The sequence below is a fragment of the Octopus sinensis genome, linkage group LG1 (assembly GCF_006345805.1).
Source record: "Octopus sinensis linkage group LG1, ASM634580v1, whole genome shotgun sequence".
NCBI classification, from domain to species: domain Eukaryota; kingdom Metazoa; phylum Mollusca; class Cephalopoda; order Octopoda; family Octopodidae; genus Octopus; species Octopus sinensis.
The window spans coordinates 42,499,555-42,516,142 of record NC_042997.1 but is presented as its reverse complement, the minus strand read 5'-3'; the positions used below and the strand labels follow the sequence as shown (position 1 = coordinate 42,516,142).

The 16,588-nt window shown below is 35.0% G+C and overlaps 1 protein-coding gene across 10 annotated transcripts in view; it reads left to right on the top strand.

The window, feature by feature from the left end:
* The window catches only part of LOC115216924 (protein PRRC2C), a 75,179-nt gene that overhangs the window by 4,460 nt on the left and 54,131 nt on the right, over window positions 1–16,588 (top strand). For 7 of the 10 annotated variants that reach the window (XM_029786452.2, XM_029786437.2, XM_029786445.2 and 4 more), the window contains exons 2-10: window positions 411–586; window positions 678–916; window positions 2,295–2,376; window positions 3,832–3,975; window positions 4,689–4,960; window positions 6,663–6,766; window positions 8,195–8,374; window positions 10,258–10,305; window positions 11,930–14,876. In XM_029786452.2, the coding sequence (XP_029642312.1) occupies window positions 472–586; window positions 678–916; window positions 2,295–2,376; window positions 3,832–3,975; window positions 4,689–4,960; window positions 6,663–6,766; window positions 8,195–8,374; window positions 10,258–10,305; window positions 11,930–14,876 (4,131 nt within the window). In that variant the 5' untranslated portion in view covers window positions 411–471. The remainder of the gene's footprint in view (window positions 1–410; window positions 587–677; window positions 917–2,294; window positions 2,377–3,831; window positions 3,976–4,688; window positions 4,961–6,662; window positions 6,767–8,194; window positions 8,375–10,257; window positions 10,306–11,929; window positions 14,877–16,588) is intronic. The other 3 variants (XM_029786427.2, XM_036500434.1, XM_036500468.1) reach the window with 3 other exon arrangements.

Below are 16,588 nucleotides of genomic sequence, written 5' to 3'. Positions count from 1 at the left end.
AGGAAAGATGCACATTTATATCCGAAGTAGTTGCATAGGGAACGAAAGAAATATTAATTGGGGTTTATCATAATGTGTAGCTGTCGAGTTGAGGTTTCGTGCAAGCTTTTAACAAACTAGTATTGTTCATTTAAATGACGACTACATGTATTTTCAGTACTGCATTATAATCTACGTCAATTCTTACCGTGTTCTTTTATATCCTAATGGCTTCGTATCTGGGAACTTGTTTTCGAAATGTAATCGGAAGACTGTGCGCGCGTTAGATTTTGTTTACAAATTTTGTTAGTGGTTTTTCAAATACTAAACATTTGAAAAAATTTTGATTAATGTAAAATTTGCATTCTGACTCTGAAAAATATCTAGAAATTACTTTAGACAATCTCTTTAAATTTCTTTCTTTCTTTCAGATTTTAACGGACCGTTCATAGGGTATAATATCAGAAAAATTTCAATGAACGCCTTGGCAAGATGTCCTCACTCTCGGGGCTAGGTAATAAAGGGGAGAAAGGAAAGGGAAAATTTACATCTATTAACATAAATAATATATACAAAGGAAAGAGCGTTGAGACACAGAAATCAACAGGTAAGTAATTTTATTCAATGTGTCTTCCGTTTTTGAATAAGTTTCTGGATCAACTTTTATATATATATTTATATTTATGAAATTTTTTCAGTTACTCGTCAGCATGGGTTACAAAGTTTGGGTAAAGTGGGCAGTGTGCGTCGAATGCCTCCACCTGCAAATCTCCCAAGTTTAAAAAGCGAAAATAGTGGTAACGATCCTAGCATCAATTTAGTACCATCTGGCGGTTCAGGATGGGGAACAAAGGAGAAGGATTCCAGTGGAACTCAGCAGCAGTCGTCGCAGCCGCAGCCGGCTACTACAGTACCTTCGGGGCAAGTCATCAACAAGGTAAATAAACACTGCTTGAAATATTCTTTCTTATTAAAATCCTCTGCTAACACTTTTATTTACATTTGAGTTGTAAACATTTAGATGTTTTCTCATGGGACATTTTGTATTTGCTTAAGTCTCCTTAAGGATTTACCATTCATTTTCATGCAAAAATTAATGAAAGAAAATCTGTTAAGGTATATCGTTAATATTGCATTTTAAATAAAGAATTTAATCATTTTTAGATTATTCACCTTTTTTTTTCTTGAACCAAACCTACTTTATAATATGAAACTATTGAGTGCTAGACTGAAGAACTGTGTAGATTAATGACATTTCACATTTCAACTATTGCACGCATACATTAGTAGCTTATTTCTTATTACTCTTTCCCAAATTTAAAGGATATTAAAATCTTCAATTTGATACTAACTTAAGATACTGGCTTTCTCAAGGCTGAATCGTTCCTTATATTGTAATAGTTAGTGTTTTATGATAAGACTTAAGGTGCAGTATAAACTGCTCACTTCATGTAAATATTCAGGAAAATACCAGTTGTACAAAAACAATTACCAATTTTAAAATTTAATGTTCTTAGTTTTTTATGTAGACGTTTTTATTTCTGAAAATTTGTAATCTCAAGTGTTTTAACTATTAGACAATGATTCAGTCAAAAGGCACGAGTCCAATATAATGGTATTAGAAAGTTTCCTAATACTTTTATTGGCATTACAAGGATAGATATGAAAATGCTAATATGATGTACTAGTTAATGCTATAAAATGGAGCTCTTACAAGCGCCATGTGAAATTGGCTAATTAAATTCAAGTTCCACTGTTGCCTGTCATTGAGTTCCTCTTTTGAAACCTTGATTTTAAAATATAAAATACTTTCAAATTGACTTCAAGATGTAAGAATGTGTAAGGGTAAATCTATAGTTATGAACTGATTTGGATGTCTTAAACTATTTATATTTAAGAGGTGTAACAGAAAATAAGTCTGCCATATGCACTTATGTTACCTTTTGGTATGGACAGTAATTGTTTAGTGAGCTGCAATTAATAACATTTCAGAAAGATAATTTTATGAAGATGAATCTTGTGATAGTATAACTTAGCTCCAAGTCAATATTGATTAAGCAGACTTTGAATTCAAGGCATTCTATACATGTTCAGCATGTCTTTTTAAAGGAATTATCTTGTCCTGTACTTAGATGAGGAAGATTTGACTATTTCGAGTAAGTCAAACAGAAAGAGTCCCTCATTTGACAGTAGCAGTCAGTGGTAGAATCATGTGGAACTATTGCTCTTGATTACAAAATTACTGTGTAAACTACTGTATATAACATTTTGCTGTATATTTTACATTCATCTTATTCTAATATCTTTTTTTATAGCAAGTGAACACATCTGGGGCAACCATAAACAGTACTGGGGTCAAGTCATGGAGCAGTGTCACTGTTGGGGAAACTTCACAAAGTAAGTTATTTTCTAGTTGCTTTGAAAATTCTTAGAATGTATTTATGTATTGGATACTTCAAAGATAATGTCCACTGTAGTGATGTCACAATTCAGTTGACAGTGATTATTGTTGCTGTCTGACGACAATTCTAAATTCTGTTACCCTATGATCACATATGAGAACCAAAAATTTATTGTCGAAGCATTACTCTCTTCCATAAACTCTTGCATTACCTCAACACACCTTTTGCCTCTATTATTTTCTTCCTTAGCTGCACAAACCATTTTGGTTACTCCATTGCTTCTACTTGTTGCTCCACTGAACTCCTTTGGTAATTTCATGTGATTCCTTTTTACTATTCTGCCTTCAACAATGGCAGTCCTTAAACATCTTTTCAACCTCTACTTGAATCTAACTCCACAATGCATTTCCACTTAGCTAAACTAGCTCTTACTCTTAACGGTATCTCCTGTGAATTTTATGAACAATGTAATGGAGTGCTTATGGCTACTAAGATGAGCTGTTATGCCAGCCCTATAGAGGTCTAGGTGTTGGTCAAATTCACTTGGATTGTCCTGGAATTGTATGTTTGATACAGTGACTCTTGGCAATATTGCTCTCTCATTGCTCATTGACACTTTTCTCACTTTAAATTTAACTTTACCATTTCTGTTATGTTGTACTTTCTATGATAGGCTTGACACAATTACTTAAATTACTTTGACTTGATTTTCTTTCAACATTTGATATATGATTTGTTTTTTCAATAGCTCCAGCTGTGTAATACAGCAGCAGTTACTAATGTCACACCCTTCATCATAATATACATGTCTATATGTAGTTGCAGTTTATATTTGTGACTGCACATTTGTTTCAGCACACTTGAGTGCATAAATATAGAAGTTTGTATGTGTGGCTATATATGTGGCATGTTTATGAATATGAGAATAATCAGAAATGTGTGTGGCTGTATAAATTGTACTATACATAGATGTGCACTTTATTTACAAATACACATATAAACTTGTGTGTATGTTTGTATGCCTTTCCCTCAATCTCTTCTGTTTACTTCCTCATCTTCATTCATTCCTTTCTCTTTTCACTGTTTTAATAAGTCCTTGTTCTCGCCATTTCCAATGTATCCTGCTTCACCAGCAAACATTTCATCCCACCTTCTCTCTTTGACAAGAGTTCTACCCACAATATTATACTTTTTCCACTCCCTGATGCATAACATTTATCATACTGTTTGACTTGTTTGTGTTATTTGCCACTGCAAGAACATCACTGGCTTCCTTGGATTCTTCTGTTTTACTATGAATCTTTAATTAAATGATCTGATATGCCTTCGCTCATATTTTGTAATATGTCTTTTTTTTTTTTTTTAGAGTGGTTATTCCAAATCTTAATGCTTTTTTTTCACTCTTAAAAATTTGAAATATTACTGAAAAATATTTTTTATTTTCTACCAGGTGGAATATTGAGCCACCAATCGCCATTATTTCACGAAGAATTCCCAAAGCTTGCTCCTGGTGGGGAAGAAGAAAAAAAAGAAGTGAAAGAAGAGCCTGGAAAAGACACCCAATTTGGTCCAGGACCAAATTTACGACCTCAAAGTAAATAGTCCAAACTTTATAATAACACTTGAAATTAGTTCATTACTTGTTTTATTAATCTATTAGGCTTAAAAATGATAAACCGACTATAAGCGATGTTTTCTGTAACCTTATGGGAAAAAAATGCAATCCAATTTATGAACTATTTAGTATATTTTTTGTCTGTCGTTTTTGATCTTGGTTTTCTTCAGTGTTCAGGTGGCAAGCTGGCAGAATTGTTTGCACGCTGGGCAAAAGGCTTAGTGACATTTTGTATGTCTTTACATTCTGGGCTCATTTTCTGCTGTGGTCAACTTTGCCTTTTATCCTTTTGGGGTTAAGATAAATACCAGGTGGACACAATCTACTATCCCCATCCCACCACAATTTCAAGCCTTTAGTAAAAAGAAATATTCAATCAAATTACATCAAATGTAAACAAGTTTCTTGACTTAACAAGCACTGATTTTATTTCCTTGGATCACCTGCTTAAAAAATGCATGAATTTTACTCCATGCATTTCCAGTAAAATTTACACCTAAATTCTTTTATAATTACTGAAGTTATTCAGTAAGCTCAGTTACCTGCTTGTGCATTTTCCCACTGACAACTACACAACTGCATATAGAAAACAATTTAAGGATTTTGTTTAAAAAAAAGTGGGAAATTTCATTTCTTTAGTATTTATGATCAGAATTCTTAGGTTATTGTTTTTTTTATCTTTTTAAAATTAGATATTGCCAATTGGCGCGAAGGCAGCACTCGTGGTGCTATACAGTCACAGCAAACGCCAGAAAATCAAATTTCTTCTTCACAAGTTCCGAATGTGACTTCTCAAATAAATGGCCCCCAGATGTTAGGTGGAACCGAGGTTCCTCCTCAACCGGTACCACCTCGGCCAGGCTCTTCAAATCAAGGACCTGGCCCCGGTGTCGTACCACCACTTGGACCTCATATGGGCTTAACTAATCCACCCAATCAGTACCGCAGTATGTTGCCTCATTATGTAAGTATGCATGCTTTTAAGATTTTATTAGTTGGAAAATAATCTTGCAGATTCATTTTTATGAATCTGAACTATTAAGTAGGGTGTACACCTCAGTCTAATTCTTAACCTTTTCATTATTAAACTGCCTTAAAACTGCACTTGATTTAATAAATCATCAATATAATTTGTTCCACTATATTATTAATGATTTCACTAGGTTAACATTTGTACACCACTAGTATTATAGTGTGAATTATGTGATGTTGGAATTTTTTGGCTTCCTTCTTAAAAAATTAATTTTGAATTTAGTAAAAGGTACTCTGAATTTGAATTTTGAATATGGCAAATGGAAAAGCAAAAAAAAAAAACAATTGGTTTAACAACTTGGATAGACATGAAACCAAAAGTTTTCAATTTCTGATAATATAAAAAGAAACTGGAGTGACAGTGTGAGTGATGAACTAATTTTTGGAAACAAAATGTAATGGAAAATTATTTTCCCCAAAATTTTTGGAAGAAATTAAAACCCAATCAGTCATCCTCATGACTTGGTCATTGTCTACTTTTTAAGTTGATTTTATTCAAATTCAAGCTACATCAAAGGTTTATTTTAATACATAGCTTTTTGCTTTATATAACAAGTTATATAATTCACTTTATAAATACTTTTCTTTAAAAATTAAGTTGACAGATTATGCTCAATTATGTTAGTAAAACCACTATGGTATATATCAGAATTAATTTTGAAGTAGTCTTGTATTTTAATAAATGGCAATATATCGAACTACTTTATATGTGTATGTTTCACTTTGGTTGAAAATCCAATATGAACAATTCTTTTAAATTCTTTCAATTATTTATCACAGTTGAATATTGGCTTATAACTTTTTATATGACAGTATTTAAACAAAATTCAAATATTTTTGTTCTATGAAATCCATTTAATCATGTTATTTAAAAATTTTGTTTGATAGTTATAAAATTTGAGCGAGTGTTAAATGGTTTTGTTGAAGTTGTTTGTGGGAAATCTTGTATAACAAAACCCGATTCTTGTTTCTGAAGTTTTCAAAGAACCAGTCTTGAGAGCTGGAAGTATGGTTGTATCATATAAGCCTTCTGAAGAACAACCTGAAAACCAAGAAACTAGTTACACAAGTCACAAACTTTGCCAATGTTTAGATAGACTTGCTTTGGGACTTGATATTTTATAGTCATGGCAAATGATGAGCATAAGTGGTACTGTGGCCTGTCTGGTAAGTTGACTGAGAATATATAAACCAGTATAAAATTTCTGAAACAATGATCAAAAATTAGACCACTTGTTACCTAAGAGATGTCTTTTGACTGATTTCATCATGGGTGACAAACTGAGTTATGGGAAGTGATTCTGATTGAATTTTTAATGAATGTTGCAGGTGTGCTTGCAAATCATAATGTTGGTTATTGTTTCTGGAGGTTTAGATTAGAAATAAAATGTAAATTGGTTAATAAAATGTGTATACAAGAGAGATAATAGATCTGTAAGGTGAGAATATGTGGATTAAGATTATTGTTGAAGTAGTAAACCTTTCTAAAGTATGGCATCATGTAAAAAAAAAAAAAAAAAAAGGTGCGGTTAAGAAATTTTGTTAATTCATCTTGTCTATAAAAGTTAATATTGAGTATCTATCAGAAAGTCCCATTTTAACGTGTTTATATGATATATTTATTTCTTGTCTAGCTATATCGTGGGAACTTCCCTCAAGGCCCACCACCAGGTCCAGGTACATATCCTCCAAATTTTCCTCCTGTTCCACGGCAACCAGCTCCATATTATGATGGAAGGTAAGATATTAAAAAATTTCCTGTTGGTCATAGATAAAAACCATATTTGTCTTTTCAGGAAGAAACATGTATTTCACTGATTCAGACTTTGTTTCAGTATTTTCTTTCAATGGAATTAACTCTACAGTTTTGCATATTGCCATTTTATTTAATCCTTTGTCATCTTCTGAGGTTCAACATTCTTAATTTTGATCATGCTACTTCTCATCTTGTTCATCTTGTTGGTGCATGGCACTGCTTCAACATTAGGTATTTCCTATACTAGTTTTTAATATGATTATGATAAAAATCTGTAATTTGAAGAAACTGTTGGTGGCATCTCTGTAGAAAGGCGGCGAGCTGGTAGAAACGTTAGCATGTCCGGCGAAATGTGTAGCCGTTTTTCGTCTGCCATTACGTTCTGAGTTCAAATTCCGCCGAGGTCGACTTTGCCTTTCATCCTTTCGGGGGTCAATAAATTAAGTACCAGTTACACACTGGGGTCGATGTAATCGATTTAATCCATTTGTCGTTGTTTGTCCCCTCTGTGTTTAGCCCCTTGTGGGTAGTAAAGAAATAGGTATCTCTGAGTTTGTAGAATTCAGTGTGATACTTATAGTGTGGAAAGATTGTTTTATGCTCTTGCCCTTCCAACAGAAACTTAATTTTGTCACCTTGCATAAATTGCCAATTGAAGTGGAATAAAAGAGTTAAAAATAAAATAGAAACTAGTGGGAGGTGCTATAAGTTGAGTGCAAGTTGAATACGGTAGGTAGAAAGGGGAGTGTATAGTGATTAAGCTCAACAGAGGGCAGTAAACAAATATCAAGTAAGTTGATGAAAAATATTAGAGGTGCTGTAAGTAAATTCCATTGTAAGGTGGAAATTAGAAATTCTAGGTAACTGTAAATGAAGTTTTTCCTCTTTGCAAAATACCATAGTAGCTTTTGTGTATAGAGGCCACAGTACTCTCGCTACATTACAGTGAAATTGTCGTGATGTTATAGAAGCAGCTACTTAAAAAAATTTCATTATTATCTTTCTTGCTTTACATAAAACCATGGGCAGTTTTTTTGTGATAAGTAAAATTTTTCTATTACAGTTAAGACAACTAAGATTATATCCAAAAACATCAATTTTCCTAAATTTTGAAATAAAGTGCTAGAAATCAATTTGTCTAGTAAATTTTAAGTACATGCCTCTTAATTATTTTTGAGGCTTGTCTGTTTTTGACATTCCTTGTAAATAATAGGCAAGAAAGTGATTGTTTAGAAAATATTAAATATGCTTTGATAATAAAGTTGTCTTAGAAAATTTATTGGTTTTTATTTGTTCTAAAAGCCAAGCAACCTCTTGACTCTAAGAATGGCTGCCATTTTCTTAGTCCAAAAGCTGCTTGGCTTGCAATCAGATTTAACTGGAACAAAATTCAACTTGTTTTTTTTGCAGGTTCCCGAGAGTTCCCCCTCCAAATGTTCAAGCACAAAGGCCAGCAAATGAAACTGACAATGAGAACTACAAACGACCTGCTATTATTAAAGATCGTGATCTCAAAGAATTTGATGAAATTTTGCGTAATGACCCAACTGATGGTGGTTGGGCTGGAGCTCAAGGGGAGATAGACTACAGGTAACATCTTTTGAGGTTATTCTGATACTGCCATTACGTTTGCACATTTAATTCTACTTGCAAAACTCCGGAGTTTCTATAGGTTTTGCCAATAATCACTCACATGTGTATACATATATAACTGAGAACTGTAATAGTTAGTTGCTCAGGTGTTAATGGAGTGGGTGGTGGTGGTGGCTGTCGTCAGCTACAAAGAGCTGACTGTGAACAATTTATTTTTCTGAATTTGAAATTCCAAAAAGTATTGTTTTCTTGGTCAAGTTAAACCAAATGAAAAAGTATTTTTTCCAATAAATCTGTTTAATGTACATTAATTGAATAGCTAAGTGAGTTTCCAGCAAAAGAGAAAAACGTTATCTGAGTTATCTGTAGACTGCAATTTATTGGACACGACTAAATATAACAAGAAGTCTATCAGTGGACCTTTGTAGTCTGGAATTATTAAATAAGCAGAATCAAAACCTTAAGAAATATTGAATTTATCATCAGTTTTTTATTAGATTGAATAAAGCTGGCATTAAACAGACCTGCAATCCAAACATTAGGTTGCATTGTAAAAAAATTTTATGGTGGGTGTGCTTTGAGGAAGATTTGGTTTCTGGTTTCTGGAAGACATTTTGTGACCATTGATGCTTTATGAGAAATATAATACTGTTTAATGGGCTCCTCCTTGAAAATTCTAAATTAGTTTTCATTTATCAATGCTGACAAAAATTTCTTGCATATGATGTCTATATGTTGAGTTCAAATCTTGCTTTGAAAAATGTATTGCCTATCATTCTTCTTGGATGATGTGTAGAAGGATAAAATAAGAACCAGTTGAGTACTAGGGTTGATTTAATTTACCATAGACTCTCTTTCCTCATGAATCTTTAGGGCTATATTAGAAGTGATTATTAGTATACAAATGGTAGTCTAATGAAAGAAGTGATAGACTACCAAAAATTAAACACACAACAGTTTTTGATTTTGGAGCTCTTTTCTGGTGTCCAGTTCTTGTGGTTGACTGTTTACATCAGTCTGAAACAATTGAATAATCTGTTAAGTAAAATTCAGTTCACTATATTCAAATCTCTTAGTCAAACCTTATAGGTAATGTAGTTGTACATAGATTAACGTATTTCTAAGAGTGGGGTGGAGAAAAAGGAAAATGATGGAACATCACCACCTGGTTATTGAGTGCCTTTTAGTGGAGTCAGCTGCTTCAAGCATTCAGTGTCAGGTCCTGTTTGAGGACAGCTTCATGTCATCTTAGAAGCCTGAAAAGGATCTTGGGTGTTGTCTTAGGGACCACACAAGAAATGTAGATATAATTTCAAATAACCTTTGGTTTGAAAATACAGAAATTTTGCCAAAGAAAATAACTTTTTACACTGAATTGTAAATATATTTAACTAGTTTAAACAATTTAAAATATTTTGAATTGTCTCCATGTTGGCATTTGTGCTTTATGGAATTGCATCTCTCTCATCTACTATTTGGAATCTATGAACCTGATAAATCTTAAACCTTATGGAAATATACTCAGGCCTATCAGTGATTCAGTTCAAGTTGTTTGTTAGCTTAATATTTTCATATCTTTTCTTTAACCCTTTTGTTACTATATTTATTTTGAGATGCTCTGTGTTTCTTTCAATTACTTTAAATATAACAAAGAATTTAGTAAAATAACTTAGTTATCATTCAATTAGTGTTAGGAAAATAAATTGTAACTAAGGTTTGGAAGATATTAATTCAAAACTTATGAAAACAAAACATTTGTACTTGAGCCAGTTTCAGCCAGGTTGGTAATGAAAGGGTTAATGAAAGCTTATTTGATTGAATTTGTATTAGTCCTATAATTTCGAATTATTTTTTAAACACTTCTATATTCTTTCATTTAGTGAAAAGCTGGTCTTCAGTGATGATGAAGAGGGTGAGAAACATGAAAGGTATGTCTATCTAGCAAATACATCAAATGTTACATTTCATTTAAATGACTTATATAGGGGTTGGCATTACAAAGGGCTTCCAGCCATAGAAACCATATCAAAACTGACCTTGGTGCTTGATGCAGCCCTGTGGCTAACCGGATTCTGCCAAACTACCTAGCCCATTCCAGCATCAAAAATAGACATTAAATGATGATGCTCAAAATAGAAAATACTGCTTCCTCTGTGTTAACATTGATTTTTAGATGTTTTCCAGAAATATACCCAAAATCAGGCCATTATATCCATTTTCTATATTTTCACTTTTAAACTAAAGAATTAATAGCACCAAGTACATTTTTGGCTGGTTAAATTAAATTAAACTGTGTAGCATAAAGATTTTTCAGATTTCATTAGACATTCAAACTATTATGGTAGTTGAATATCTTGAAATACAATTACTTAACAATGTGCATATACTGTAGTCATAGTTATAAGAATTTAAGAAAGCCAATGAAAGCTTGTGTTTGTATAAGCAAGAAACATTAGTGAGAAAACTGGCTAAATATTTTTCATTCAATATTGGATCAAGGAGAATGGCTTTTAAGTTCATGGGTGAAAGTATATCCTTTAAATAGTTATGTTTAACCCTTTGACATTCAGATTACTCTGTCAAATGCTTATTCCACATTGTTTTGAATTAAACTTGCATTATCTTTGAGATTTCAATGATGTGATAGTTATTAGTCAGAATGACATTGCAGAGTAGGTGTGAGAGGCCAGATCTGGCCAGTTTGAACTTAAAACAAGTGGAATATTTGCGAAGGACATGGTCAGTTTAAATTCTAAAGGGTTAAATCTCCATTATAAACTTTTAATTTTAAAGACCGGTTGCTAAAGACAATCATATTCAATGTTTAATTTAGATTTTGGGCTGCCACGTTTAACTCTTTCAACTATGATAATGAGACAATTCTAGCAAGAAAAATGCTTGTTACCAGCTAATTACAAGATCTTGTTTTAATGAAATGTTATTTTATTGGTTATTTATGGTTTGGAAATTTGACCAATCAAATGTCTTTTACAATTAACTTTTAGTGCATTATAATATAGTTCAATTGAGTGATCATGCATGTTTTACAAAAGTGATACCAGTGTGACTACCAACAACAATTAGTTAGAGGATATTAGTATCTCGGAAAACAAAATTAGGGAAGAAATTTATGTAAATAAAGTTCTTAGGCCCCACACAAAAATTAAGACAAATTTTTTAAAAAATAAACTTTCCCTGTAGCTTTTCGCAGTGGGTAAGATATAATAAAGATTATAGTTGAAGGGTTTAAACAGCCTGCAATTTCATAAATACATCCTTGAGCAATTATAAAAGTAATTTACTGACAATGAATATATAAACATTTACTAAAAGTGGGTTTTAATCTTTATTGGGGTGGTTATATTTATAATATATCTAGATAATAGTGTGAGCCAATTCTAAATTGTTTTCCAAAGATCAGCTGAATATTGAAATAAATATGCAGTGTTAGAAATATAAGAAGAGTTAAGTATTTTAGAAAAATGTTTTCTTTGATATATGCTTTTCTTATGCTGCAATAATTTATTTTCCACTTTTCTTTTTCTTTTACAGAAATGAAGAGAAACGGGAAAAACACCGTGAAGCAAGGGAAATACGTACTGAAGGAGGAAACTTGCGTGAAGCAAGAGAACATAGAGATCCACGTGAAACACGTGCTGAGAATCGAGATGCTCGCCATGATCCACGGGAAACACGTGGTGAACCAAGGGACATTCGTCATGATCCACGAGAAATTCGTGGTGAACCAAGGGATATTCGCCATGAAAATAGGGAAGTACGTGCTGAACCTAGAGACATACGCCGCGATATGCGTGGTGAACCTAGGGACATTAATCTAGATCACATTCGTGAAACTAGAGATGGGCGTGGAAAACCTAGAGAAATTCGTTTTGAAGCTAGAGACATGCGTGAAAATAGGGATATAAGCGGTGAAAATCGCGATATTCATATTGAACCCAGAGACATTCGCCATGAACCACGAGAAATGCGTGGTGTATCAAGAGATATTCGCATGGAAGCAAGAGACTGCCGTCTTCAATCCTCTAGGGAAATTCGGCATGAACCTAGAGATCCTCTTCTTGAATCTCCACGAGAACTGCGTCATGGCATGGAAACACCAAGAGCTATAAGACATGAAAATCGAGATCCTTGTCTTGATCCATCCAGGGACATGCGCCACGAGTCAAGAGATACTCATCTTGACCCTACTCGTGACATACGCCATGAGCCAAGAGATGCACGACTTGAACCAACAAGGAATTTACGTCATGAACCAAGAGATATACGCCTTGAACCAAATAGAGGGATTCGTCTTGAACCCAGAGATTCAAGATTAGATTCAAATAGAGATATCTGTCATGATATGAGAGATAATCGCCTTGATGCAACCAGAGACATTCGACTTGAAGGTAGAGATACCCGACATGAACCAGCTAGAGATATTCGACTGGATGGTAGAGATTGTCGTATTGAAACTACCAGAGACTCGCGTATGGGATCAAGAGATATCCGTCTTGAACCACGAGACAGGGATATCCGTGGTGATTCTCGTGAAATAAGAGATGTCCGTGGAGAGACTAGAGATATACGAGATACTCGTGGTGATGCAATGAACCTTCAGAAACCAAGAGATGCAATTCGTGAACTAAGAGATGTCCGTGAGCAGAGAAATGATGTGCGTGCTGAACCAAGAGACATAAGGGAACAGAGAGATGCACGGGGAGAGCCTAGAGACATGAGGGAACAGAGAGATGCACGGGGAGAGCCTAGAGACATAAGGGAACAGAGAGATGCACGGGGAGAGCCTAGAGACATGAGGGAACAGAGGGATGCACGGGTGGAGCCAAGAGATATTAGGGAACAGAGAGATGCACGAGTGGAGCCTAGAGACATCAGGGAACAGAGAGATGCACGTACTGAACCTCATGACAATAGAGAGCAGAGGGACGTACGGGCTGAGCCCAGAGACATTAGAGAACCAAGAGATGTTCGTAATGAACCTCGTGATATTCGGGAGCAAAGAGGTGTGCTTGGTGAAGCACGTGACATTCGCGAGCAAAGGGATGTGCGTAGTGAAGTACGCGATATTAGAGAACAGAGAGACGTGCGTGGTGAAACACGTGACATTCGTGAGCAAAGAGATGTACGTGGCGAAGCACGCGACTTACGTGGGGAACCACATGACATTCGTGATGTGCGTGTTGAACCCCGTGACATTCGTGATCAGCGGGATGTACGTCCTGAGACACGAGACATTTGCGAAACAAGGGATGTACGTGCTGAACCACGTGACATGCGTGAACCCAGGGATCTGCGTACTGAACCACGTGATATTCGCGAACCAAGAGATATGCGTACTGAGCTGCGTGACATTCGTGAGCCAAGGGATGCACGTGCTGAATCACGAGATATTCTAGAAGCAAGAGATGTACGTGCTGAGCCACGGGATAGTCGAGAATCAAGAGATGTGCGTCCTGAATCCCGAGATGTTCGTGAGCCGAGAGATGTCTGTGCTGAGCCAAGAGACATGCGTGAGCCACGGGATGTCCGTGTTGAGCCACGGGATGTTCGAACAGAGCCACGAGACCTTCATGAACCTAGAGATGTGCGTGCTGAGCCACGAGACATTCGCCAGCCAAGGGATGTGCGTGCTGAACCACGAGACATTCGCCAGCCAAGGGATGTGCGTGCTGAACCACGAGACATTCGCCAGCCAAGGGATGTGCGTGTTGAACCACGAGACATTCACGAGCCAAGGGATGTGCGTGCCGAACCACGAGACATTCGTGAACAAAGGGATGTTCGTACCGAGCCACGGGACATTTGTGAATCTAGGGATGTACGTGCCGAGCCACGTGACATTCGTGAGCCAAGAGATATGCGTGCTGAACCACGAGACATTCGCCAGCCAAGGGATGTGCGTGCTGAACCACGAGATATTCGCCAACCAAGGGATGTACGTACTGAGCCACGAGACCTTCGTGAGCAGAGAGATGTGCGTGCTGAACCAAGAGACATTGGGCGTAATGAGCCTCGAGACATTCGTGAAACTAGGGAATTGGTGCGTGGTGAGCCACGTGACATTCGAGAACCCAGAGACATGCGTGGAGAGACACGAGATATTCGTGAACCGAGGGACATGGGGCGCGGAGAAACGAGAGACATTCGTGATGCTAGAGATGTGCGCCCTGAAACCCGTGAGATTCGTGATCAGAGGGATGTACGTGTTGAATCTCAAGACATACGTGAACCTAGAGAACCCCGAGGAGACTCACAAGATGTTTGGGAAACATGTGATACTCGTAGTGAGACAAGAGACATCCGGGAACCAAGAGAGGTTATTTTAGATTCCCGAGATATGAGAGAAAGTAGAGATATACGTGTTGAAAGCAGAGATGCACGTGACCTAAGAGATAGCAGGGATTTACGAACTGAGACACACGAAGATGGTAAAACTACCTCGGAAGAAAATGACAGAGATAATCATGAAAAACTTAAAGTAAGTACACTAATTGCAGCAATCAGTGTTTATCTACCTTTGATGTTTAGTGGAATAGTTGTCAATCTCTGTTCTGTTCCAATATTTGATGTATTTGTTGAATTTCAATTTTGGCTGCTTGAACTCCCAAACTCATCTTTTTTTTTTGTTTATTTTTACTTGACTTCCATTGAAATGTATCTGTTGTCTCTGCAGCAAGTATAGACAAACACGAGACAAGAAATGACTAGCTAGAATTGGAATAAAGTTATAGGCAGAATTTTGATGTTTTACATATAACAGCTTCTGCATCTTTTGTAATTTAGAGGTTTAACGAAGCTTTGATGGTCCCGTTCAACTAAAAATAATCATTAACATAAATTTCAATTGCATTCTTGTCTAGATTTTCATGTTCAAGTGAAAAATATCTGCATTTTGGCATTGTTTTCTTTTTCCAATAACTGACACTTTTAAGTCACCTGAGCTGTTCATAATGTTAATATTTGGGCTTGCTCATCTTTTTTTTTTTTTTCATTTTCTGACTCAGATTACTCTCTTCCCTCTTTCATGTCCTTTCATTATCTTTCATTTTTTTCCCATTCATTAATAGCACTTTACATGCCTATTTCTATATATATATATATATATATATGTGTGTGTGTGTGCGCGCGCCTTTCTTTGTTTTGTTGTCACATTTCCCCACAATTCAGTAGTAGTCTAACAGTTCCTTGCAAATTTTTATACAAATTTCATCAAACAATGTTATTGAATTCTATCCATTTTGCTTTGAGTTCTTTATGACTTCTGAGATAACATTGTAGGTATCTTTGTCATTGCAGTTTTAGTGGATTAACCCTTTCGTTACTATATTTCTGACCAAAATACACCCCCCATGAGTTTCAATTAAATTCTAAAATAATCATGAATTTAGGCTTGTTTCATTAAATAACTAACTTTTTTACTTATCAACATATTGTGATATTTGGAACATAATTAAAGAAAGGGTTCTTAATCAATTCTATTGCATAACTTTTGTCTCAAAGTGACTTTAATTACAGGTAAATTGAGCAAAAGGTAAAAATATTAAAATTTTAAATTGAGCAAAAGGTAAAAATATTAAAATTTTGTTTAAACATCACTATAGAAAATGAATCATCAGCTAATATTCAAATGGTATGCAACAAAATTTTGATAAAGAAGAATTGTGCACATCACAAGATCATCAGTTGAATTTAATGCACAACAGGTGTACCATAAAGGTGGAATAAACTGAAATACTGGAATTGCTAATAAAAACATTTTTAAAGTTTTTTACTTCGCTGCTTTCGGTTAACGGATAAAAAAATATCCTATTCTTTATTGTATACCACGTGCTTTAGGATCTCATTCATTCTTTTTCTCGATATCTCCCTATTTTCCGTAGAAAAAGCTTTAAATTCGGAATCAATGCTTGATAACATGAAACTCCTATCCATTTTCAAAGTTGAAGAAAAATCGATGCCGAAAAAAATGTGGAAAAAAATCTCCCAAAATTTACTGAGTTGAGATATCACTTCAAGCAATGTCGGTTACTATAAGCCAACTATTTACAAAGTGAAATCACATGTTTTAACGAATGTACCGAGATTGGGGTTCAAATTTACATTTAAATAACAATAGGTTCTCTCGGCCGGGTTGGTATTACGAACCAAAAAATTTTTCGGCCGGGTTAGTAACGAAAGGGTTAAATTGTT